Here is a 25493-nt window from a genome sequence, read left to right as displayed (position 1 = left end):
TGCTGCACAGAAAGCAATGTTTGTTCAGGAGTTTCTATAAATCACGTCATTTAATTAAATAATTTACTGTTCAATTCAGTTTTATTTATAAAGCGCCTTTTATCAATGAGGCACTTTAATGACAATTAATTCAATTCCAAATGAGTCCAATTCATTCAGAGCCAATTAAGAGTTTCTTCACTAAGGAAACCAGCAGATTAACTGAAACTTCTCTCTGATCCTGAGCTGCAGGAGAGATCTGTGGAGAGAAAAAACTCCTTTTTAACAGGAAGAAACCTCCATCAGAACCAGAACCAGGAAGGGTCCATCTGCCTGGACCAGCTGGGGCTGAGAGGACAGGAAAGAGGGGACAACAAGCAGCGTAACACCAGGCCAGAGATCCCTCTGAGATGGTACAAACTATTTAAGTGGTTTGTTCTCATAGATCTTTGTCATTGTGACACATCGAAGGGATTCTGACCAGATGCCCAAACCACCTCAGCTGGTCTCTTTCCATGTGGAGCGACTCGACTCATTTCCAGAGCTTGTATTAACGATCTCTTTCAGTCTCTACCCTCAGCAGAGGTTTGGAACAAAGATGACCTCGTAAATCTAGTTTTTTCACTTTTTCTTCACCACAACAAACCAAGCTCCACTCTAACTGCTGTTGGTCGTCAGCTGATTCCACAATGTGGGCTTGATGTGTGAGAGGAGATGCTGGGCTTTACTGCCTCTGTTTGGCATGAGAGCAGCAGGAGCAGTGGCAGGTTAGGCATGAGACCAGCAGGAACAGTGGCAGGTTAGGCATGAGACCAGCAGGAACAGCAGGAACAGTGGCAGGTTAGGCATGAGACCAGCAGGAACAGCAGGAACAGTGGCAGGTTAGGCATGAGACCAGCAGGAACAGTGGCAGGTTAGGCATGAGAGCAGCAGGAACAGTGGCAGGTTAGGCATGAGAGCAGCAGGAACAGCAGGAACAGTGGCAGGTTAGGCATGAGTTTTGAAGCTGGTACTTTTATACTTCCAGTTGAGTAAAAAGCTTAAGTTGATACTGTTTAAACTCTGGTGTCTGTTCTGGTACTCGGGTAATGAATGTGAACACCTCTGACGAGCAGCCACTGTTTAATCATCTAAAACAGATGTTAAAAACAAGATAAACAGCAGTTTACTGAGCATGTGCAGTAGGTTTACAGGGCAGCAGGTGCATACATATCAACTCCTAAACTTTTCAGTAAAACTACATTTTTCCTCATGTCTTGGAAGCGGCTGCTGGAGGTCTGGGAGCCTGGGGTTGGACCCTGGTGTCCTACAGAATGGTGCAGGTGGAGGACGGTTTGTCTCCAAACATGTTCGGGAGGCTCAGGTTGAACTGGGCCGGGTTGAAGTCCTTCAGGTCAGACGCAGAGTTCTGCTGGCTGTTCTGGTCTTTGTCTCTGGAGGTGACCCGGTACTGGGCCTTGATGTTCTTTAGTGGGTTGTAGTCTGGGCTGATCTGGTCCGGGCAGCGGAACGCCTCCCTGATGACAGAACCCTGCTGAGACAACGCCACGAAGCCGTTCCTGAAGGTCACCATCCGGACGACGGGGGAGTAGACGTACTGAACGTACAGCAGCTGTCCTGGTGGGAGGAAACGTGTCAGAGCTGAGTGTTAGAGCTGCTGGCAGACTGAAACATTACAAAGCTTTTACTGTCAGTCTGAGGATATAAAGTACTGCTCTACAGCGCTCCTGACTGTGGAGATCCTCAGGGTCACGGTCAAAAACTGGTCCATTTTTAGCAGAGAGAAGGTTTCCCTCCATTGTTTCAGATGATGATCAAATAAAAAGTTAAACAGCCTTTACTGGATGGTCAACTGACATTAAAACATTGTGAATCTTAGTGAGAAGGAGATGGTTTCCTTGGGTTCAGCTCAGTTATCAGGACAAACTTCTCTCGGTTCAGACTTTTAGCCAAAGTCAAACTCTGTCTCAGAAAGAGTGAAAAACTCATTTGTGCTTTGGTTTAACTCGGCTGTGGCGCCTGGAGGAGGAAGATCGCTCATCTCTTCTTCTACTGCAGTTCAGCGTCGGTCTCAGTCCACCAGCTTCCTGCTGCAGGACAGACTTCAGGGCCAGTCAGGTGGTCCGGATCCACACGCCTGGCCGGATGAACCACGTTGAGCACACCTGAACACTCACCTGAGGCCACATCCCACACTTTGATGGTTCTGTCCAGAGATCCGGTGAAGACGAAGCGGTCGCTTTCGGAGAACGCAGCAGAGAGGACGCCCTCGAAGAAGAAACCCTGATCGTGACAGAAAAGCAGGAAATTAGACCTACTGACGGCCGTGAGCCGCTTCACCGGCAGATGACATCACAATAGTAACAGGATACACACACATATCTCTGGCTCCATCAAAGGTTGCTAGAAACTTGGGTGTCCTGACTGATGACCAACTGACCTTCAAAGATCCCGTTACCTCGGTTACTCGTTCTTTGCATTACTAAACATAAGAAAGATCAGACCATACCTGACCCAACATGCCCCCCAGCTCCTGCTGCAGGCCATGGTCATCTCCCACCTTCACTACTGCAACGCTCTCCTAACTGGTTTCCTAACTGGTCTCCTAACTGGTTTCCTAACTGGTTTCCTAACTGGTTTCCTAACTGGTTTCCTAACTGGTCTCCTAACTGGTTTCCTAACTGGTTTCCTAACTGGTTTCCTAACTGGTTTCCTAACTGGTCTCCTAACTGGTCTCCTAACTGGTTTCCTAACTGGTCTCCTAACTGCTCTCCTAACTGCTCTCCTAACTGCTCTCCTAACTGGTTTCCTAACTGGTCTCCTAACTGGTTTCCTAACTGGTCTCCTAACTGGTCTCCTAACTGGTCTCCTAACTGGTCTCCTAACTGGTCTCCAGCCTGTGAAACCTCTGCAGATGGTCCAGAACGCGGCGGTGCGTCTGGTCTTGGATCAGCCTAAAAGAACCCGCCCCCCCTCTGTTCATTGAGCTCCTCTGGCTGCCCTTAGCCGCCAGCATCAGGTTCAAGTCCCTGATGTTAGCTACAAAGAGCTTAATGGAACGGCTCCATCTACTTGAATGCTCTTGCAAAGGCTTCTGTCCCAACTGGGTCCCTCCGTTGGTCCCAGGATTGTCGTCTAGCAGCTCCTACACCACGCCTAAGACAATCCAAACTCTGTTCATGTGTCGTCCCACGATGGTGGAATGACCTACCGAGCGCTACCAGAACAGGGGCGTCCCTGTCTATCTTCAAGAAGCTCCTGAAAACCCAGCTCTTCAGAGAGCATCTCCTATCCCAGCACTTACCTTGTACTTCCCTACCCCCTCTATCTCTGCACTTTATCTTTCTGCACTTCCTTCTATGCCTGCACCCTATCTCTACTCTGTCCCCTCTGACAGAGTCCGACTCCTGGGTTCCTTCTATGTAGCTTATTGTTAGCTTTTTATATAGCTGTTATATCTTCATTTGTAAGTCGCTTTGGATAAAAGCTTCTGATAAATACAGAAACAGAAACATATTGAATCCATCTGTCCTCGGAGGACTGAGCTCTGAGATCTGCTCTGACCTTGAACTCCATCGTGTGCTCCAGGGCCGGCGGGTTCAGGGCCCAGAGCCTCTGCACGGCGTCCTCGGAGCCCACCAGGGCGTGTGTGCCCCAGTTACTGGCCGTCACACAGGTCACTCTGCTGCGATGAGGCTGCAGGTCGGCGCCGCCGCCGCCGCTGAAGGCGTGGAGCTTCACCTCCCCGCAGCCCGTCCCGTACAGCAGCCTGCGGTCGGGCAGCAGGGCCATGGCGGACAGCGGGGCGTGCAGCAGCGACAGGGAGAGCCTCTGCAGGGGCCCCTCCACCGTGGGGAAGCTGTCTCTGGTGGTTATCTCAAACAGACACACCGAGTCCATGTAAGCCACCGCCACCTGTTTCTCCTGGGAGCTGACGGCCAGGCAGAGCACCCCGGACAGGCTCTCCGGAGGGGGGATGCAGAGTGTCTCCTGGGGAAGGTTTAGTGGGTAGATGAGGACGGTGCCGCTGGTCAGACCGCAGAGGAGCAGACGTTTGCTCTGAGCTAACTCCAGACAGCAAACCTCCGTGGACACGGGCAAACGGTCCGATAGGGAACCTGCAGGGGGCAGCAGGGGGCAGCAGGGGGCAGCAGAGGGCAGCAGGGGGCAGCAGAGGGCAGCAGGGGGCAGCAGAGGACAGCAGGGGGCAGCAGGGGGCAGCAGAGGGTAGCAGAGGGTAGCAGGGGGCAGCAGAGGGTAGCAGAGGGTAGCAGAGGGTTCAGGTGCAGTTAGCAGAGGGCAGCAGAGGGTTCAGGTGCAGTTAGCAGGGGGCAGCAGGGGGCAGCAGGGGGCAGCAGAGGGTAGCAGAGGGTAGCAGGGGGCAGCAGAGGGTAGCAGAGGGTAGCAGAGGGTTCAGGTGCAGTTAGCAGAGGGCAGCAGAGGGTTCAGGTGCAGTTAGCAGGGGGCAGCAGAGGGCAGCAGGGGGCAGCAGGGGGCAGCAGAGGGTTCAGGTGCAGTTAGCAGAGGGCAGCAGAGGGTTCAGGTGCAGTTAGCAGGGGGCAGCAGGGGGCAGCAGGGGGCAGCAGAGGGCAGCAGGGGGCAGCAGGGGGCAGCAGAGGGTAGCAGGGGGCAGCAGAGGGCAGCAGGGGGCAGCAGGGGGCAGCAGGGGGTAGCAGGGGGCAGCAGGGGGCAGCAGAGGGCAGCAGGGGGCAGCAGGGGGCAGCAGAGGGCAGCAGGGGGCAGCAGAGGGCAGCAGGGGGCAGCAGGGGGCAGCAGAGGGCAGCAGGGGGCAGCAGGGGGTAGCAGGGGGCAGCAGGGGACAGCAGGGGGCAGCAGAGGGCAGCAGGGGGCAGCAGGGGGCAGCAGAGGGCAGCAGGGGGCAGCAGAGGGCAGCAGAGGGCAGCAGAGGGTTCAGGTGCAGTTAGCAGGGGGCAGCAGAGGGCAGCAGAGGGTAGCAGGGGGCAGCAGGGGGCAGCAGAGGGTAGCAGGGGGCAGCAGAGGGTTCAGGTGCAGTTAGCAGGGGGCAGCAGAGGGCAGCAGAGGGTTCAGGTGCAGTTAGCAGGGGGCAGCAGAGGGTAGCAGGGGGCAGCAGAGGGCAGCAGGGGGCAGCAGAGGGTTCAGGTGCAGTTAGCAGGGGGCAGCAGAGGGTTCAGGTGCAGTTAGCAGGGGGCAGCAGAGGGTTCAGGTGCAGTTAGCAGGGGGCAGCAGAGGGTTCAGGTGCAGTTAGCAGGGGGCAGCAGAGGGTTCAGGTGCAGTTAGCAGGGGGAGCCAGTGTGGAGGCATCAGAGTTATGTTTTAAAACAGCAGAACCACAGTCCAAAGTGATAAAATCATCCTCCTGACCTGTGACGCTGTTCCAGCTGATGACCTCCCTCTGGCTCCGATGGCGGACGTAGAAAACCTGATCACCATCTTTGGTGACGGCAACGTGGGCGGAGCCTGCGGGGATGTGGGCGGGGGGTTTGTGGCGGGTGTCATATTTCAAACTCCAGAGCCGGATGCAGGCTGCAGCCGACGAGGCAGAAACCACGAATCCGTCGTAGAAAAGCACAGAAGTGACGGCAGCGTCTGAACCACAGAGTGTGTCCAGCAGCGCTCCGGTGGTCACCGACCAGATCTGCGGAGAAAACGCCACTGTGAGGTCAGAGGTCGTGTTATTAGCAGCAGTTTACTCTGAAAGCTGCAGCGAGCTGGTTCTTTTCCACGTTTAAACCCATGTTAACAGGAATGTTAGCTGGAGGCTGGCCTCGTGGTTAAGCTGCTCACTCGGATCAGCTGGTCAGCTGCTCCGGAGGCGAGATGGCGGCGGTCTGAGGAGACGCAGGCGGACAAAACGCTGTCGTCGTGCTGCAGGTCGAGGAATCGGTCCACGGAGTCGCTGTTAATGTTGAAGAGGCTCAGAGTGCGTTCACAGCCTGCGTGGACAGAGACAGGAAGTGAGGCTCAGGCTCTGGGTCGGTCTGGGTCAGACTCTGGGTCAGACTGGGTCAGGCTGGGTCAGTCTGGGTCAGACTCTGGGTCAGTCTGGGTCAGTCTGGGTCGGTCTGGGTCAGTCTGGGTCGGTCTGGGTCAGTCTGGGTCAGACTCTGGGTGAGTCTGGGTCAGGCTGGGTCGGTCTGGGTCAGTCTGGGTCAGTCTCTGGGTCAGTCTGGGTCGGTCTGGGTCAGTCTGGGTCAGACTCTGGGTCGGTCTGGGTCAGTCTGGGTCAGACTCTGGGTCAGTCTGGGTCGGTCTGGGTCAGTCTGGGTCGGTCTGGGTCGGTCTGGGTCAGTCTGGGTCAGGCTGGGTCGGTCTGGGTCAGTCTGGGTCAGTCTGGGTCGGTCTGGGTCGGTCTGGGTCAGGCTGGGTCGGTCTGGGTCAGTCTGGGTCAGACTCTGGGTGAGTCTGGGTGAGTCTGGGTCGGTCTGGGTCGGTCTGGGTCAGTCTGGGTCAGGCTGGGTCGGTCTGGGTCAGTCTGGGTCAGACTCTGGGTCAGTCTGGGTCGGTCTGGGTCAGGCTGGGTCGGTCTGGGTCGGTCTGGGTCAGTCTGGGTCAGGCTGGGTCGGTCTGGGTTGGTCTGGGTCAGGCTGGGTCGGTCTGGGTCAGTCTGGGTCAGACTCTGGGTGAGTCTGGGTGAGTCTGGGTCGGTCTGGGTCGGTCTGGGTCGGTCTGGGTCAGTCTGGGTCAGGCTGGGTCGGTCTGGGTCAGTCTGGGTCAGACTGGGTCGGTCTGGGTCAGTCTGGGTCAGACTCTGGGTCAGTCTGGGTCGGTCTGGGTCAGTCTGGGTTGGTCTGGGTCAGACTCTGGGTGAGTCTGGGTCAGTCTGGGTCAGTCTGGGTCGGTCTGGGTCGGTCTGGGTCGGTCTGGGTCAGTCTGGGTCAGACTCTGGGTGAGTCTGGGTCAGTCTGGGTCAGTCTGGGTCGGTCTGGGTCAGTCTGGGTCAGACTCTGGGTGAGTCTGGGTCGGTCTGGGTCAGTCTGGGTCAGTCTGGGTCGGTCTGGGTCAGTCTGGGTCGGTCTGGGTCGGTCTGGGTCGGTCTGGGTCAGTCTGGGTCAGGCTGGGTCGGTCTGGGTCAGTCTGGGTCAGACTCTGGGTCAGTCTGGGTCAGACTCTGGGTGAGTCTGGGTCAGTCTGGGTCGGTCTGGGTCGGTCTGGGTCAGTCTGGGTCAGTCTGGGTCGGTCTGGGTCAGTCTGGGTCAGACTCTGGGTCAGTCTGGGTCGGTCTGGGTCGGTCTGGGTCGGTCTGGGTCGGTCTGGGTCAGTCTGGGTCGGTCTGGGTGAGTCTGGGTCAGTCTGGGTCGGTCTGGGTCGGTCTGGGTCGGTCTGGGTCAGTCTGGGTCGGTCTGGGTCGGTCTGGGTGAGTCTGGGTCGGTCTGGGTCGGTCTGGGTCGGTCTGGGTCGGTCTGGGTCGGTCTGGGTGAGTCTGGGTCAGTCTGGGTCGGTCTGGGTTGGTCTGGGTGAGTCTGGGTCAGTCTGGGTCAGTCTGGGTCAGTCTGGGTCGGTCTGGGTCAGGCTGGGTGAGTCTGGGTCAGTCTGGGTCAGACTCTGGGTCAGTCTGGGTCGGTCTGGGTCAGGCTGGGTGAGTCTGGGTCAGTCTGGGTCAGTCTGGGTCAGACTCTGGGTCAGTCTGGGTCGGTCTGGGTCAGGCTGTGTCAATCTGGGTCAGTCTGGGTCAGTCTGGGTCAGACTCTGGGTCGGTCTGGGTCGGTCTGGGTCAGGCTGGGTCGGTCTGGGTCAGGCTGGGTGAGTCTGGGTCAGTCTGGGTCAGTCTGGGTCGGTCTGGGTCGGTCTGGGTGAGTCTGGGTCAGTCTGGGTCGGTCTGGGTCGGTCTGGGTCGGTCTGGGTCGGTCTGGGTCAGTCTGGGTCAGTCTGGGTCAGTCTGGGTCGGTCTCAGAGCAGCCGGCTGCTTTTACCTGTCAGCAGCGTTCGTTCATCTTCAGTCACCGAGAGAAAAGACGGCCGCAGAGGAAACTCAGCCGCTGAGTGTTGCCCTGTCCTGCAGATCTGCTCTCAGGAGATCAATCAGGAGATCAATCAGGAGATCAATCAGGAGATCAATCAGGAGATCAATCAGGAGATCAATCAGGAGATCAATCAGGAGATCAATCAGGAGATCAATCAGTCACAAACTAACTCAGCTTTTCAGAGTCGGACAGTGAATTATTAAAGCTTTTATCTGATGTTAGATTAAATTTCTGTTCATTTTATCCTGAAATGTGTGAATACTTTGCTCTGATTGGTCAGCTGGGAGACGGCGCCGAACACACCTGGTACAGAAAACCTTCCTCGGACACCACGAGCACCTTCCCCCGTTTGGGCAGCGCCACCGAGTCCAGCGGAGTCACGCTCCCCGCCGAGCCCCCCAGCTGAGTCGCCACAGTTTGGGTTCCGTCTGGATTAGAAATTCTGACCCGATCCAAGTCGAACAGACACACCACAGAGTCTCCCAGAACCCCCAGAACCTGTGAGGCCTGCTCAGTGCTGCTGAGGGGGAGCTCCGCCCCGTCCGACCGCCACACCTTCACCTGCAATGACATGACAGCTAGGGTCAGGACCAGGGGCCTGAGGGGCCAGGACCAGGGGCCTGAGGGGCCAGGAGGGGCCAGGAGGGGCCTGAGGGGCCTGAGGGGCCAGGAGGGGCCAGGACCAGGGGCCAGGAGGGGCCAGGAGGGGCAGGAGGGGCCTGAGGGGCCAGGAGACCCAGGACTAGGGGCCTGAGAGGGGCAGGAGGGGCCAGGAGGGGCCAGGACCAGGGGCCTGAGGGGCCTGAGGGGCCAGGACCAGGGGCCTGAGGGGCAGGACCAGGGGCCTGAGGGGCCAGGAGGGGCCAGGAGGGGCCAGGAGGCCCAGGACCAGGGGCCTGAGGGGCAGGACCAGGGGCCTGAGGGGCCAGGAGGCCCAGGACCAGGGGCCTGAGAGGGGCAGGAGGGGCCAGGAGGCCCAGGACCAGGGGCCTGAGGGGCCAGGAGGCCCAGGACCAGGGGCCTGAGAGGGGCAGGAGGGGCCAGGAGGCCCAGGACCAGGGGCCTGAGGGGCCAGGAGGGGCCAGGAGGGGCCTGAGGGGCCAGGAGGGGCCAGGAGGGGCCTGAGGGGCCTGAGGGGCCAGGAGGGGCCAGGACCAGGGGCCAGGAGGGGCCAGGAGGGGCAGGAGGGGCCTGAGGGGCCAGGAGACCCAGGACTAGGGGCCTGAGAGGGGCAGGAGGGGCCAGGAGGGGCCAGGACCAGGGGCCTGAGGGGCCTGAGGGGCCAGGACCAGGGGCCTGAGGGGCAGGACCAGGGGCCTGAGGGGCCAGGAGGGGCCAGGAGGGGCCAGGAGGCCCAGGACCAGGGGCCTGAGGGGCAGGACCAGGGGCCTGAGGGGCCAGGAGGCCCAGGACCAGGGGCCTGAGAGGGGCAGGAGGGGCCAGGAGGCCCAGGACCAGGGGCCTGAGGGGCCAGGAGGCCCAGGACCAGGGGCCTGAGAGGGGCAGGAGGGGCCAGGAGGCCCAGGACCAGGGGCCTGAGGGGCCAGGAGGCCCAGGACCAGGGGCCTGAGAGGGGCAGGAGGGGCCAGGAGGCCCAGGACCAGGGGCCTGAGGGGCCAGGAGGCCCAGGACCAGGGGCCTGAGAGGGGCAGGAGGGGCCAGGAGGCCCAGGACCAGGGGCCTGAGGGGGGCAGGAGGGGCCAGGAGGCCCAGGAGGGGCCAGGAGGGGCCAGGACCAGGGGCCTGAGGGGCCAGGAGGGGCCTGAGGGGCCAGGAGGGGCCAGGAGGCCCAGGACCAGGGGCCTGAGGGGCCAGGAGGGGCCAGGAGGCCCAGGACTAGGGGCCTGAGAGGGGCAGGAGGGGCCAGGAGGGGCCAGGACCAGGGGCCTGAGGGGCCAGGAGGCCCAGGACCAGGGGCCTGAGAGGGGCAGGAGGGGCCAGGAGGGGCCTGAGGGGCCAGGAGACCCAGGACTAGGGGCCTGAGAGGGGCAGGAGGGGCCTGAGGGGCCAGGAGGGGCAGGACCAGGGGCCTGAGGGGCCAGGAGGCCCAGGACCAGGGGCCTGTGGGGCCTGGAGGGGCCTGAGGGGCCAGGAGGGGCAGGACCAGGGGCCTGAGGGGCCAGGAGGCCCAGGACCAGGGGCCTGTGGGGCCAGGAGGGGCCTGAGAGGGGCCTGAGAGGGGCAGGACCAGGGGCCTGAGGGGCCAGGAGGGGCCAGGAGGGTCAGGACCAGGGGCCAGGAGGGGCCAGGAGGGGCCAGGAGGGGCCTGAGGGGCCAGGAGGGGCCAGGAGGGTCAGGACCAGGGGCCTGAGGGGCCAGGAGGGGCCAGGAGGGGCAGGACCAGGGGCCTGAGGGGCCAGGAGGGGCCAGGAGGGGCCTGAGGGGCCAGGAGGGGCCAGGAGGGTCAGGACCAGGGGCCTGAGGGGCCAGGAGGGGCCAGGAGGGGCAGGACCAGGGGCCTGAGGGGCCAGGAGGGGCCAGGAGGGGCAGGACCAGGGGCCTGAGGGGCCAGGAGGGGCCTGAGGGGCCAGGACCAGGGGCCTGAGGGGCCAGGAGGGGCAGGAGGGGCCAGGAGGCCCAGGACAAGGGGCCTGAGGGGCCAGGAGGGGCCAGGAGGGGCCAGGAGGGGCAGGACCAGGGGCCTGAGGGGCCAGGAGGGGCAGGACCAGGGGCCTGAGGGGCCAGGACCAGGGGCCTGAGGGGCCAGGAGGGGCAGGAGGGGCCAGGAGGCCCAGGACAAGGGGCCTGAGGGGCCAGGAGGGGCCTGAGGGGCAGGACCAGGGGCCTGAGGGGCCAGGAGGGGCCAGGAGGCCCAGGACAAGGGGCCTGAGGGGCCAGGAGGGGCCTGAGGGGCCAGGACCAGGGTCCTGAGGGGCCTGAGGGGCCAGGACCAGGGGCCTGAGGGGCCAGGAGGCCCAGGACCAGGGGCCTGAGGGGCAAGGAGGGGCCAGGAGGGGCAGGACCAGGGGCCTGTGGGGCCTGGAGGGGCCTGAGGGGCCAGGAGGCCCAGGACCAGGGGCCTGAGGGGCCAGGAGGGGCCTGAGGGGCAGGACCAGGGGCCTGAGGGGCCAGGAGGGGCCAGGAGGCCCAGGACCAGGGGCCTGAGGGGCCAGGAGGGGCCTGAGGGGCCTGAGGGGCCAGGAGGGGCCAGGACCAGGGGTCTGAGGGGCCAGGAGGGGCCAGGAGGGGCAGGACCAGGGGCCTGAGGGGCCAGGAGGGGCCTGAGGGGCCAGGGGCCTGAGGGGCCAGGAGGGGCAGGACCAGGGGCCTGTGGGGCCAGGAGGGGCCTGAGGGGCCAGGAGGGGCAGGACCAGGGGCCTGTGGGGCCAGGAGGGGCCTGAGGGGCCAGGAGGGGCCAGGAGGCCCAGGACCAGGGGCCTGAGGGGCCAGGAGGGGCCAGGAGGGGCCTGAGGGGCCAGGAGGGGCCAGGAGGCCCAGGACCAGGGGCCTGAGGGGCCAGGACCAGGGGCCTGAGGGGCCAGGAGGGGCAGGACCAGGGGCCTGTGGGGCCAGGAGGGGCCTGAGGGGCCAGGAGGGGCCAGGAGGCCCAGGACCAGGGGCCTGAGGGGCCAGGAGGGGCCAGGAGGGGCCAGGAGGCCCAGGACCAGGGGCCTGAGGGGCCAGGACCAGGGGCCTGAGGGGCCAGGAGGGGCCAGGAGGCCCAGGACCAGGGGCCTGAGGGGCCAGGAGGGGCCAGGAGGGGCCTGAGGGGCCAGGAGGGGCCAGGAGGCCCAGGACCAGGGGCCTGAGGGGCAGGACCAGGGGCCTTAGGGGCCTGAGGGGCCAGGAGGCCCAGGAGGGGCCAGGAGGGGCCAGGAGGGGCCAGGAGGGGCCAGGAGGGGCAGGACCAGGGGCCTGAGGGGCCAGGAGGGGCCTGAGAGGGGCAGGACCAGGGGCCTGAGGGGCCAGGAGGGGCCAGGAGGGGCCAGGAGGGTCAGGACCAGGGGCCAGGAGGCCCAGGACCAGGGGCCTGAGGGGCCAGGAGGGGCCAGGACCAGGGGCCAGGAGGGGCCTGAGGGGCCAGGAGGCCCAGGACCAGGGGCCTGAGGGGCCAGGAGGGGCCAGGACCAGGGGCCAGGAGGGGCCTGAGGGGCCAGGAGGCCCCTGGTCCACAAACAGACACAAAAGAATGACAGAAATCTGACATGAAAATGCAAAACAACTTCAAAATGAAATAAAACAACAACAAAGAGACGGAACACAAACAACTTTTCTGACTTTGGAAAAGGAAGCATGAAGGACGTGGCTCCGCCCACAGCGCACCTGTGTCCTGGTGTACACAAACAGCAGCTGCTCCGACAGGTGGAGGTGAACAGATGAAGCAGTGCCGGGCACCGCCTCCTGGATGCAGAGCAGCTGTCGGCCGCTCTTTAGGCTCCACCTCCTCAGAGAGCTGTCAGCAGCCAATGAGAGGCAGTGGGCGGAGTTATCGATCAGCTTGACCGACAGGACGGCAGCTGCAGGACGAAGTTAGACACAAAGTTAGGATTTCAGGAGGTTTTCTAACGTGTGTCTGATCAGTAAAATGTTCTGATGCAGCAGTTTGGACCCAGGACTCCTTTAAAACTAGAGATGTCCCGATCCAGACTTTTTTACCTCCCGATACAATCTGATGTTTCTAGTGATTAGTCCTGCCGATCCAGAAAAACAGCGCGGAGTTATGTTAACAAACGGTGAATTTCATTCTGTGGAAAAGTCTGGGATCATTCTTTTGTGCAACATCAGACTTAAAAGTTTCTTTCCTATTTTTTAAAAACAAACAGATATAAATATACTGAATTACTTATTTATTTAATAATTGTGCAAACAATCTTAACCATAAAAATATAACAAGTGTAACTGGTTCTGTTCAAAATCCAATTTAAAACAAAATATTAAAAGATAAAGGAGCTGAAATTCAGAAATAAAACAACAGAAACTGTTGGTAAAAACTTTAAAAAGTACATGTTTTCACCACTAGAGGGCGCAGAAGGCCCTTGAATGAATGCTGGACAGAGGGAAATTAAAAATAAAGCCGGTATGGATCGGCCCATTATACCTGATCCAAACATCGGATCAGTGCATTTAAAACATTTTCTGTTCTTATTTCACTCTATTCCACTAGAATTCTCTTCAGTTTGCTGTGAATCAGTGAAACTGCAGAAATATCACACAAGGACAATAAATCCACCTTAAAAACCAGAGGGTTCAGTTCTAATCTTTTTCTTTCTGATGCCACCTGCTGCAGTATGTGACGTGGTGATGATGTCACGCATGAAGTCGTATCAGCTGCTCGTCTCTCTCCGCCTCTGCTGCACGCCACGTCCTGGCGCCATGTTTAAAGTTTGCTGCTGGTTCCTCTGTGGCGCCGGATCTTTTTTAGACCTCAGTGAAAGTAAAACTGAGGATAAAACCCTCTCTGCTGGAGTCAGAACCAACAGCATCAGCTGAGCTGGGAGCCTTGAACAGGAACCAGAACCTTAAAGAAGCCCGGCGGATCCCAGCCTCTTCTCTGGGTCTGTTACCTGCCGTTTCCTCCTCCATCTTTGCACATTAACCCTTCACATGTGGCTTCAACAGCCCATCAGACTGACCTGTGTGACCCTGCAGAGCGTGCACCAGCTGCCTGTCCACGAGGCTCCAGACCGCCACCACGCCGCCGTCTGAACCCGCCACCAGCAGCCTCAGCGCCGCGCTGACCTCCACGCAGACCACATCTGGAAACACAGTCCGTCTGTGAGCTTTCTTCTCAGGTCAGAAACCTCTCATCATATGTGGAATAAACTTAAATGTGTTTTTTGGAGATAAATTTACACGAATGTTGGATCAGATGTAAAAACAGCAGATGAACAGAGTGGAAAGAAATCAGTTTGTTGCAGGTTTCTTCCTGTTTAAAGTGAGTTTTCTCCCCTCAGCTCAGGGATCGGATCAGACAGAAGCTTCTCTGATTGTTTTCTTAGATACTTTATAAAATCTGACTTTGTAGGAGCAAAGAGACACAAAAACCATCAGAAAACAACTGCTGCAGGAAGAAAGAGACGATGGAGTTTGGGCCGTTTTTCTCCATCAGAACCTCCTCAGACTGGAAGCTTTTTCACAGACTTGCTCGGTTCTGCCTGAGTCCGTTTGGTGTTTTCTGTGTGTCGTGTGACTCGGACCTCCGTGCAGAGCGCTCAGCGTGTGCTGCAGCGCCCCCCCCGGCTGCTGCAGGAAGCTGCTCTTTGGGATGAGAACCGCTTCTGGACACGTCCGGAACCACTCGTCACACTGGCTGCACAGTCGGCCAATCACAGCGGGGAAGGCGGGGCGCAGGGAGGAGAGTCGGGCCAGCAGCTCGGAGTAAAACAGGGAAACATCTGGAATCACAGACAAACAGCAGCTGCCCACGGAGTTCTGACCCAAACAGGCTGGAAAATAACAGAACCTGAACCGCACCCACCCTTGTGACCATCCAGGAAATCCAGGCTGGGCTTAATAAGGACCAGAGTGTCTCGGACCAGTCCCATTTCAGGGCAGTCCATGTACTGGGAGCACTGGTCCAGGTCGTCGATCACACTGGAAACCCCACAGACCCGGATCTTACAGAACAGCCAGTCAGCGCTGCCTGAACAGAGCAAACACAGAGAGACTGGAGACGCTGGGTCCATTGGACCTCACAGGGGTTAAAGTGGGTCAGACAGGGGTTAAAGTGGGCCAGACAGGGGTTAAAGTGGGCCAGACAGGGGTTAAAGTGGGCCACACTGAGGTTAAAGTGGGCCACACTGGGGTTAAAGTGGGCCACACTGGGGTTAAAGTGGGCCACACAGGGGTTAAAGTGGGCCACACAGGGGTTAAAGTGGGTCAGACAGGGGTTAAAGTGGGCCACACAGGGGTTAAAGTGGGCCACACAGGGGTTAAAGTGGGCCACACTGGGGTTAAAGTGGGCCAAATGGTGGTTAAAGTGGGCCACACAGGGGTTAAAGTGGGCCACACTGGGGTTAAAGTGGGCCACACTGGGGTTAAAGTGGGTCAGACAGGGGTTAAAGTGGGCCACACAGGGGTTAAAGTGGGCCACACTGGGGTTAAAGTGGGCCAAATGGTGGTTAAAGTGGGCCACACAGGGGTTAAAGTGGGCCACACTGGGGTTAAAGTGGGCCACACGGGGGTTAAAGTGGGCCAAATGGTGGTTAAAGTGGGCCACACAGGGGTTAAAGTGGGCCACACAGGGGTTAAAGTGGGCCACACTGGGGTTAAAGTGGGCCACACTGGGGTTAAAGTGGGCCACACAGGGGTTAAAGTGGGTCAGACAGGGGTTAAAGTGGGCCACACTGGGGTTAAAGTGGGCCACACAGGGGTTAAAGTGGGCCACACAGGGGTTAAAGTGGGCCACACTGGGGTTAAAGTGGGCCAAATGGTGGTTAAAGTGGGCCACACAGGGGTTAAAGTGGGCCACACTGGGGTTAAAGTGGGCCACACGGGGGTTAAAGTGGGCCAAATGGTGGTTAAAGTGGGCCAAATGGTGGTTAAAGTGGGCCACACAGGGGTTAAAGTGGGCCAGACAGGGGTTAAAGTGGGCCAGACAGGGGTTAAAGTGGGCCACACAGGGGTTAAAGTGGGCCAAATGGTGGTTAAAGTGGGCCACACAGGGGTTAAAGTGGGCCACACGGGGGTTAAAGTGGACCTCACAGGGGTTAAAGTGGGCCACACTGGGGTTAAAGTGGGCCACACTGGGGTTAAAGTGGGCCACACAGGGGTTAAAGTGGGCCACACAGGGGTTAAAGTGGGCCAGACGGGGGTTAAAGTGGGCCAGACGGGGGTTAAAGTGGGCCACACTGGGGTTAAAGTGGGCCACACTGGGGTTAAAGTGGGCCAGACAGGGGTTAAAGTGGGCCACACAGTGGTTAAAGTGGGCCACACAGGGGTTAAAGTGGGCCAAACGGGGGCTAAAGCCCAGCTGGGTTTCATGTACAGAACGAAATACTTGACCTGGTTCTGGTTTAAACTTCCTTATCTCACCTACGACCTCCTGCTGGAGCTCCTCCCACAGGCCGGCGTGCAGCAGCTGATAGGGCAGCTCCTGGAGCTTCCTGACGTTGGCCAATCCCGGGGCAAACCACAGCGGCTGGGGCGGGACCTTTGACAGCACAAGGCCAATCAGAATGTCAGCTCAAAGGTTTTTATTTGTTTCTACTGAAAGACAAAATGTGAGTTTCTGGTTTGATTTTCACATTTTTCAGAATTAAAGATAAATATTTTAACCGCTGCATTTATCAGATCAGTAAATGAAGCTCAGTTCCTGCGGCGTTTCCATCTTACTGGCTTTTACACGATGTTCTGTTCATGGTTTGTTCCTGAGAGTCGGATCTGGACCTTGGATCAGAAACAACCACCAGAACACTTGAGACCACAATGAACCGGACTCAGCTGGACTGAACCTTTAAGGTGCCTTAAGGTGCACGCCTGTAAGTAACCTGAACTGAACTGAAGCTGGATTAATCTCACGTGCACATCTCACGTGCACAGGGTCACACGCTCATGGAGACAGATGGCGTCTACACTGGAGCGGTGGGCAGCCAATCACAGCGCGCCTGGAGCGCCTTTGCCTTGCTCAAGGGCACCTGGGCCGTGGAAAGGAGGAGGACCTCCAGCTGTCAGTTCACCAATATTTGAGCAGGGAAAGTGGGAATCGAACCGCTGACCTTGGGAATCGAACCTTCAGGTCACTGTTTGCTGACTTCAGTTCAGCTTTAACTGCGAGTCAGACTGAGACGCCAGCACCGTCCTTAACTCTGGCACCCGGCTGAGTTCTCAGTCCAACCCAAACCCTCCTCCTACATTCAAACTGTTCAGGTTCAGCCGGGCCCAGATCCTACAGAAGGAGGTCAGTTTCCTGGTGTCACTCCAACAGTTTCACCAAGAAAACTAAGTAAATCCTCAGGGATTTCAGAGAGTTGTGGGGCGCTCCCATGAAGTCAGTCGTTTGGTTTAAGGCGGTCATAAAACCTACATAAAAGGCTGTTTTAAGGTGGTATTTCTCACATGAAAATCAGTGACTCATTCTAACCTTTTCTTTAAGATTTTCAAAGCTGTCCCGTGTATTTTACTGTTAACCTTCAACTAATAACCAGGTAATTGATTTACAATTAATCTCTTCATGTTCATTTTACTTTGATACAGTGAGAGGAAAAACAACTAAAGCGGCAGAAGAAGAGCTGCTGTGGGAACTGGGATTTTAGAGTAGGGAGTCGTGGAAAGTAAAGGTTTTAGAGGCAGTGATGCTGATGATGGGCTGAAGCTCTGTGGCCAGCTGCTGCCGCTGATCTGGGAGTTATAACATGAATTAATCTGTTCTGGTATCATAACCCTGGTTAGAAACGTGATGTCACAGCCTCTGTCAGTGCAGGTAAGATTCATGGTCGCTGTTTAAGAGTCGTTTGTACCTTTCTGTCGGACAGCAGCAGCGACAGACCTGGCAGAGCCGCCGGCTTCAGTTTCCCCGACCACCGGCCCAGGAAGTACTCTGCCAGGATCCTGTGACTCCGCCCCCGTCGCTCTGATGTCAGATAGCGAGCTGTGACTGCCTCAAACAGACGCCTAAAGAAAGAAGCATCTGAACATTACTGAATAAACCGGTGTCACCAGAGGGGGCGCTGTAGGCTGCGCTGTTAGTGGCTGTAATTCAGTAGAAGAAGAAGTTCTAACAGAAAACAAACCTGGAGGACTGTGGTGGACATCCATAAGATGAAAATGGAGAGAATACCTGGAATATTCTGTTAAATCTGGGTGTATGTGGGATATTATATCACAGGCACTTCATAACAATACCCTTTACGAACAGTTCCAGTCCGGATTCTGCCCACAGAAACAGTAACGACCTCCTGATGGCAGCTGGTTATTATCCATCCTCATCCTCCTCGACCCCCCACCCCAGGACTGGTTTAAATCTTATCTCTCTGGAACGCTGGAGTTCATCCAGTTGAAAACCTTCACATCACAACCATCTCCCTTCTCCTCTGGTGTTCCCAAGGCTCTGTATTCGGCCCTATCCTGTTCATCTTCTATCTTCTCCCCCTTGGTCAGATTTTCCACTGATTTAAGATCCACTTCCATTGTTACGCAGATGACACCCAGCTCTACCTTTCTACCAAACCCACCTCCACCTGCTGATAACAAATCAAAACCCTGTTCCCTTCTAATTTTCTGAAACTGAACAGTGATCAAACAGAGGTTCTCCTCATTGGTTCCTAAACCATTCTTACTAACACTCCGAGTTTCCCCGATAACTCCTCTGTTTCCCCCTCCCTACAGGTTAAGAGTCTGGGTGTCATTCTCTCACTTCATACCCACATCAATAACGATACCCGGTCAGCCTATTACCATCCCGTCCATCCTTTACTCTGCTACCACACACTCTGGTTACATCCCGCCTGGATTATTGCAACTCCCTGCTCTTTGGTCTCCCCCACAACTCCACCCATAAGCTCCAGTTGGTCCAGAACTCCATCATCACCAGGATTCCACCCATCATTCACTTTACATCCGTTCTCCAACAGCTTCACTGGCTTCCCGTCAAATTTCGCTTTGTCTTTAACATTCTGCTCCATAAGCTTTCTCCCCCATTCCTCTCTGACCTCCTCCTATCAGCCTCATTGTCCCTCCTGGCCGTCTGTCCACCATGGGGCCCAGAGCCTTCAGCCGCTCTGCCCCCCGTCTCTGGACCCCCCCGGGAATATGTAGGATATTATATCATATCTGGGAATACCTGGAAATACCTGGAAAATTCTATCATATCCGCAAATACCTCTAATCAGGGTCTTCTGGTTGGACCTCGTTCCAGAATCACAACTAAAGGGGCCTAAACCTTCAGGTTCTGGCTCCTAAACTCTGGGACTGTGTTCGTTTTTAAAAACTTTACAAACGATCAATTATCTGATCTTTTACCGGCTCTTGAAGGCAATGGTGGCAACTCCGCCAGTCCAGCGTTCCTCCAGCTGGTCCTCGAGGTCCCACCTGAGCCTGGCCCAGAGGAGGGGGGGCAGCCGGATCAGTGAGGGGGTCGGAGGGAGGGAGTGTGTGTACACCTCTCTGATGACATCATCATCCAGGGACATGACATCACGCAGCTCTGCCTCCAGAAGACCCTCCCTGTGGAGACATCACTGCAGTTTTTAAGCATAGAGACACAAACTTCCATCTTCTATACCCGCTTTAATCCAACTGTAGGGGCTGGAGTCTATCCCAGCCATCATTGGGCGAGAGGCAGGGGTCACCTGGACAGGTCGCCTGGACAGGTCGCCTGGACAGGTCGCCTGGACAGGTCGCCTGGACAGGTCACCTGGACAGGTCACCTGGACAGGTCGCCTGGACAGGTCACCTGGACAGGTCGCCTGGACAGGTCGCCTGGACAGGTCGCCTGGACAGGTCGCCTGGACAGGTCGCCTGGACAGGTCACCTGGACAGGTCGCCTGGACAGGTCGCCTGGACAGGTCGCCTGGACAGGTCGCCTGGACAGGTCGCCTGGACAGGTCGCCTGGACAGGTCGCCTGGACAGGTCGCCTGGACAGGTCGCCTGGACAGGTCGCCTGGACAGGTCGCCTGGACAGGTCGCCTGGACAGGTCGCCTGGACAGGTCGCCTGGACAGGTCGCCTGGACAGGTCGCCTGGACAGGTCGCCAGTCCATCACAGGGCCACTCAGAGACAAACGACCACACACACTCACTGCTAGAGACAGTTTAGAGTCACCACTCAACCTCACATGTACACAAAAATCTAAATGTTGAGCCCAAATTCAAAGGTTAAAGACTAAAGTTCATCAATTAGTTATTCAAAACAAAGCTTAAATTAAACTGATCAGGTGACGTTATTGATGTCATCTCACCTTGCCAAAGCAATGTACCCCAAAGCCCCGCCCACCAGCTCCTTCCCATGCTTCTCCTCCAGCCTCAGCAGGAGCTGTGACATCACTTCCTGCGTGCTGGCTCCCAGCTCGGTCCGTGGGGTGAAGGACCTCCAGCGTTTGGCTGCAGACAGAATCAGTTTGAGGTGGAGCGGACAGCCGGTCAGTTGGAAGCTCTGCAGCACGGCGCCTTTCTGCTCGCCGGTCAACGTTCGCTGAGACGCTCGCAGATACGACTCAGTGATGCGTTCGCCTTCATCAGGAGACAAACGCTCCACCTCAAAGAAACCGTTCAGAGTGGCGATCTTCAGTCGCATGCTGGCGAATGCCTCGCTGTTGGTGTCCATGGAGACGAGCAGGTGCACATTGGGCGGGACGTCGGCGGGCAGCCAACGCAGGCTGTGAGCGTGATGCCGGTCTGCGAGCTGCTCCAGAGAGTCCAGGACGATGAGCAGAGTGTTCCCGAGCCGAGAAACCTCCTCCAGGATGTTCCTGAAGACCCGCAGCAGCTCCAGGTGAGCGCCGGCCCTCAGCTGCGAGGGCGGAGCCAGACCACAGGTCAGGCACACCTGCAGGCAGACACCGCGGAGCACGTGGTCGAGGTCAGGCCTCTTAGGATGGCGAGCCGCCAGCAGCCTGATCACCACTGCCGCCCTGGCATCCAGGACACCTTGCATCTCCTGTGCAACTTTGCACAGCAGAGTGGTCTTCCCCATCCCGGCAGCGCCGTGCACCACCAGCGGGCTGTGACGGACGTTGGTGGACTCCCACATTGTGAGGCAGATCTTACCCAGAAGCCCCTCTCTGCCGTGGACACCCTCAGCGCTCATGGCGTGCTGCCTCCCCTCTTCAACCACCCAATCTGCCACGTCCTGCTCTTCCTCAGTGCTTCCCCAGAGCTTTCTCCGTCTCCCTGCCTCCAGTGAATCCACGGCTGCTCCAATCCGAGCCTTCACCTGCGAGACAAACTGCTGGCAGATGCTGTCCAGGTACTGAGCGTGCTCTTTGCGCTTCGGCTCGACGTTTCCTTTGCTGAGCTCCACACTGTGCAGGTTGAGGATCTTCTGCGATGAGGCGTACAGCCGTGCCTTCAGCCTGGTGAGGAGCTCCTGAGCTTCAGCGTCCAGCAGCTCGGCGGCGGTCAGGTCCGTAAACTTGGCGATACGTTTGGGTCTGTCCTTCATCTTCTGCCGAGGGGTCTCTCTGATGAAGAGCAGAGCGGAGGATTCGCAGCCTTCCCCCCACAAACCCTGCTGGAACTCCTGCTCTGTGCCTGCGGACCAGGGAAAGACACTGAAGGTTAACGCTGTGAGAGGATGAACTGCGAGGGAGTTCGCTCTCACCTGATGTGTAGAAGTGTTGTTTCTGCTCAGCTGTGATGTCACCGGCGACCTCAGCAGCTGCAGCTGCAGAGCGGAGCAGCTGCAGCAGGCGACCCTCTGTGAAACGCCACGAGAGCACGTTGTTGTCATGCTGCTGCCTACTCTCAGGTCGAAGGTCGCAGTAGTGGGGGAAGTGAGTTGGGATTGGCTGCAGGACGTAGGTCGGCGGGACAGCATTGGTGTCCTTTAAGTACCATTGCTGCAGCTGCTTGACACCTTCTGGGTTTTTGGAGAGTTTGGACAGAAGAACCTCAAACTGTTTTTCTGGAATGAGACGAGGAAGAGCTCGGTGGCCGTACCTGTACCCCAGCAGGGCCTTTGGAACCCACAAGAAGTTAAGTGAAGAGAAGAAGAATGATGGGTATTGGTAAGTCTTGTTTGAATTGGGCTGTATCTTTTGAAATGTGTTGGGATTTGGTGCTTTATAAATAAAACTGAAATTAATGGGAAAAAAAGTGGGCCAAAAGACTGAAAATGTCAATAAATAATTCCTCTGAGGCTGGATTTACCTGCTGAGGAACAGGACTTTCTTTACAGCAGTTACCTACCTCCCACAGAGCAGCAGAGCAGACACATACAGGTTCATTAATTAATTAGTTATTAGTAGGAACACTCACAATGAAAGCTGGACCAGCTGAAATCCTCTTGCACTGTTGGAGCTCAAGCAGGGAGATCTCACAGGCCTCGTGGTCCCCAAACGGGACGCTTCGAATCCCCCAACGCAGATCCACCACCTGGACAGGAAGTGTTTCTGTATTTATCAGACGCTTTTATCCAAAGCGACTTACAAATGAAGATATAACAGCTTTATAAAAAGCTAACAATAAGCTACATAGAAGGAACCCAGGAGTCCGACTCTGTCAGAGGGGACAGAGCAGAGATAGGGTGCAGGCATAGAAGGAAGTGCAGAAAGATAAAGGGCAGAGATAGAGGGGGGAGGGAAGTACAAGGTAAGTGCTGGGATAGGAGATGCTCTCTGAAGAGCTGGGTTTTCAGGAGCTTCTTGAAGATAGACAGGGACGCCCCTGTTCTGGTAGCGCTCGGTAGGTCATTCCACCATCGTGGGACGACACATGAACAGAGTTTGGATTGTCTTAGGCGTGGTGTAGGAGCTGCTAGACGACAATCCTGGGACCAACGGAGGGACCCAGTTGGGACAGAAGCCTTTGCAAGAGCATTCAAGTAGATGGAGCCGTTCCATTAAGCTCTTTGTAGCTAACATCAGGGACTTGGATCTGATGCTAAGGGCAGCCAGAGGAGCTCAATGAACAGAGGGGGGGCGTGTTCTTTTAGGCTGATCCAAGACCAGACGCACCGCCGCGTTCTGGACCATCTGCAGAGGTTTCACAGGCTGGAGACCAGTTAGGAGACCAGTTAGGAGAGCAGTTAGGAAACCAGTTAGGAGACCAGTTAGGAAACCAGTTAGGAGAGCAGTTAGGAGACCAGTTAGGAAACCAGTTAGGAGACCAGTTAGGAGAGCAGTTAGGAGACCAGTTAGGAAACCAGTTAGGAGACCAGTTAGGAAAGCAGTTAGGAAACCAGTTAGGAGACCAGTTAGGAGACCAGTTAGGAGACCAGTTAGGAGACCAGTTAGGAAACCAGTTAGGAGAGCAGTTAGGAGAGCAGTTAGGAAACCAGTTAGGAGACCAGTTAGGAGAGCAGTTAGGAAACCAGTTAGGAAACCAGTTAGGAGACCAGTTAGGAGACCAGTTAGGAAACCAGTTAGGAAACCAGTTAGGAGACCAGTTAGGAGAGCAGTTAGGAGAGCAGTTAGGAAACCAGTTAGGAGAGCGTTGCAGGAGTCAAGGTGGGAGATGACCATGGCCTGCAGCAGGAGCTGGGGGGCATGTTGGGTCAGGTATGGTCTGATCTTTCTTATGTTTAGTAATGCAAAGAACGAGTAACCGAGGTAACGGGATCTTTGAAGGTTAGTTGGTCATCAGTCAGGACACCCAAGTTTCTAGCAACCTTTGATGGAGCCAGAAATAGGGATTCAGTTTGGATGCAGATGCTGTGGTGTTTGGTTGGTTTGGCTGGGAAGACCAGCAGTTCAGTTTTTGGGAGGTTAAGTTGGAGGTGATGGGCTTTCATCCATGTTGATATGTCAGAGAGACAGTCTGAGGTTCAGCTGAGAGCGTGAGGTCGTCAGGTGGGAATGACAGATAGAGCTGGGTATCATCAGCATAACATTGGTATGAGAAGCCAAGTGATTGGAAGATCTGTCCCAGTGAGTTGGTCTATATGGCAAAGAGAAGAGGTCCCAGTACTGAGCCTTGGGGGACCCCTGTGGCGAGGTGGTGCGCTGCAGAAGTGTGACCAAGCCAGGATACTTTGAAGGACCGACCAGTGAGGTATGATTCAAACCAGGAGTGTGCTCTCCCTGTGATGCTAGAGAGTATGGACAAAAGGATAAGTACAGAGGACTTAGCTGTCGCTCTGGCTTCTTTTAAGGCTTCTGTCACAGCCAACAGAGCCGTTTCGGTGGAGTGTCCACTTTTAAACCCAGATTGGTTTGGGTCAAGGAGGTTGTTCTGTGAGAGGAAATCGGTGACCTGCTTAAAGACCTTTTCAATGGTTTTAGACAGAAACGGGAGGAGAGAGACCGGCCGATAATTCTCCATGAGTTGGAGGGAGGGAAGGTTTCTTGAGCAGCGGTGTAACCTGAGCTTGCTTGAATGTGGAAATGTGCCCGATGTCAGTGAAGCATTAATCACATGCTGCTGCAGTTACAGTAGGAGCAATGGACTGGAGAAGATTAGTAGGAACGGGGTCCAGCGGGCATGTAGTAGGACGGCTACATGTGAGGAGTTTAGACACACTGCTCTGAGTCAGAGGGGTGAATGATGCAGTAGGACTTCTGCCTGCAGAGTTTGTGGTACCAGGTTCGGTGAACGGTTTGCTTATAGCTGCCACTTTGTCAGTAAAAAATGGGGCGAAGGTGTTAGATTGGTCATCAGTAACCGCAGAGCAGGTATTTAATACAGAGACAGCATTCATAATAACCACCAAAATGAGTCATCAAGGAGATATTTGGAACAGCTGTTGGGAAACAATAACATAAAAATGGCCATAATCTTTGACTAACATCTCAAGACTTTATAATCAGAAGTAGAAGTAATGGTGCCCCCTGGTGGTGAATTATTATCTTAACAACTAGGCAAACCCATTTCTGACTCATATCTCTAAATAATAACATTTAATGATGAACAAGAGTCCAATAAAACTTTTCATGGAAACTGTATTTCTTTAGTCTCCTCTGACTTTTAGTGATCTTCTTATTGAATTTACTGCAGGCAACATGTTCTTTAAGAAGAAAAGCAGTTAAAACTGACCTCAAAGTGCAGCCCCAGACTGCGGCAGAAGGACAGGACTTCTGGGTAAGCTTTCTCCAGCAGAGCTTTCCTCTCGCTGCTCATATCTGAGCACAGAGCAGAGAACGGGTCAGTTTCACCAGGAAGAGTCTGTGGCGGCGTTCAGAAAACAGCTGACATGCAGCTGCAGTTCAAGGATATTATAGAAGGGTTTACTGTTCCTTTTACTGTTAATTCTTCCTGAACTTCATTCAAATCTTAGCTCAAAGTTAATGAAACGTTTTCAATTTGCTGTATTTCAACTTTTTCAATTCTTTTTAGAGTTTAAAATGTATCAAGTTTAAAATGTATTTTCTACAAAATGAGCTGAATATAAAAACAACATTAAAAAATATTATTTTTAGATTCTCTCCTATCAGGACATTATTTCACCTGCACCTATAAAATGGAGGCAGTTGCATTTAATTTAATTTAACATGGAAATAAATGATCAAACTAATTTAAGACCAGCTGATAAAAAAAGTATTTTTATTGAATAAACACACATTGACTCTAATTAAATGATAGATTTAAAGCATATTCTGTTGATGCCATTAAGCTCAAACTTTCCACAGAAGATGTGCAGAGAACTGAACTGATGGAATAAAGCTTTTCATCAGGATAAAAACATGAGACATAAGGTATAATCTCTTATTTCTGAGGCAGAAACTTTGGGACACGTGTCTCCGTGAAGCTTTGAGATGAACTCTGAGCATCTCCTCAGATCTGAACATCAGGAAACACGGATGAGTTAAACTCACCTGTAAAGGTGGAGCTGAGGAACAGCCGGATCATGTTGGTCCTCTGAGCTCCATCCGTCCGCACCGTCAGGATGTCTCCTGCTGCTGCTGCTGGACGCTCCGCCATCACCTTCCACCTGAAACCACTGTCTTCTTCTTCTTCTTCTTCTGCTGCTGCTGGACGCTCCGCCATCACCTTCCACCTGAAACCACTGTCTTCTTCTTCTTCTTCTTCTGCTGCTGC

General features: G+C 56.0%; 1 protein-coding gene across 1 annotated transcript; it reads right to left on the bottom strand.

Annotated features, from left to right (window-relative positions):
- Window positions 1-1285: 1285 nt before the first annotated feature.
- nwd1 (NACHT and WD repeat domain containing 1) lies at window positions 1286-25376 on the bottom strand. The gene is made up of 19 exons (XM_072388830.1): window positions 25271-25376; window positions 24492-24577; window positions 21777-21893; window positions 21121-21475; window positions 19760-21050; window positions 18822-19025; window positions 17321-17474; window positions 15897-16014; window positions 14341-14505; window positions 14060-14257; window positions 13496-13618; window positions 12186-12379; window positions 8226-8483; window positions 7872-7962; window positions 5746-5894; window positions 5323-5596; window positions 3544-4097; window positions 2157-2262; window positions 1286-1596 (listed from the first exon to the last, which is right to left on the bottom strand). The coding sequence occupies exons 1-19, from the start codon at window positions 25374-25376 to the stop codon at window positions 1286-1288; spliced, it is 4854 nt and encodes a 1617-aa protein (XP_072244931.1).
- Window positions 25377-25493: the final 117 nt, after the last annotated feature.

The sequence above is a fragment of the Leuresthes tenuis genome, unplaced genomic scaffold, assembly GCF_036924035.1.
Source record: "Leuresthes tenuis unplaced genomic scaffold, fLeuTen1.0.hap1 SCAF_7, whole genome shotgun sequence".
Lineage (NCBI taxonomy): Eukaryota > Metazoa > Chordata > Actinopteri > Atheriniformes > Atherinopsidae > Leuresthes > Leuresthes tenuis.
The sequence above is the reverse complement of the archived record's forward strand: the minus strand, read 5'-3'. Positions and strand labels throughout refer to the sequence as shown.

Coding starts and splice junctions, on each gene's coding strand:
- nwd1 (XM_072388830.1), bottom strand. CDS start 25,376: ATGGCGGAGCGTCCAGCAGCAGCAGCAGGAGACATCCTGACGGTGCGG. Junction 21,476..21,776: donor CAGCTGGTCCAGCTTTCATT/GTGAGTGTTCCT, acceptor TGGGTTCCAAAG/GCCCTGCTGGGGTACAGGTA. Junction 8,484..12,185: donor TTGTGTACACCAGGACACAG/GTGCGCTGTGGG, acceptor ATGTCATTGCAG/GTGAAGGTGTGGCGGTCGGA.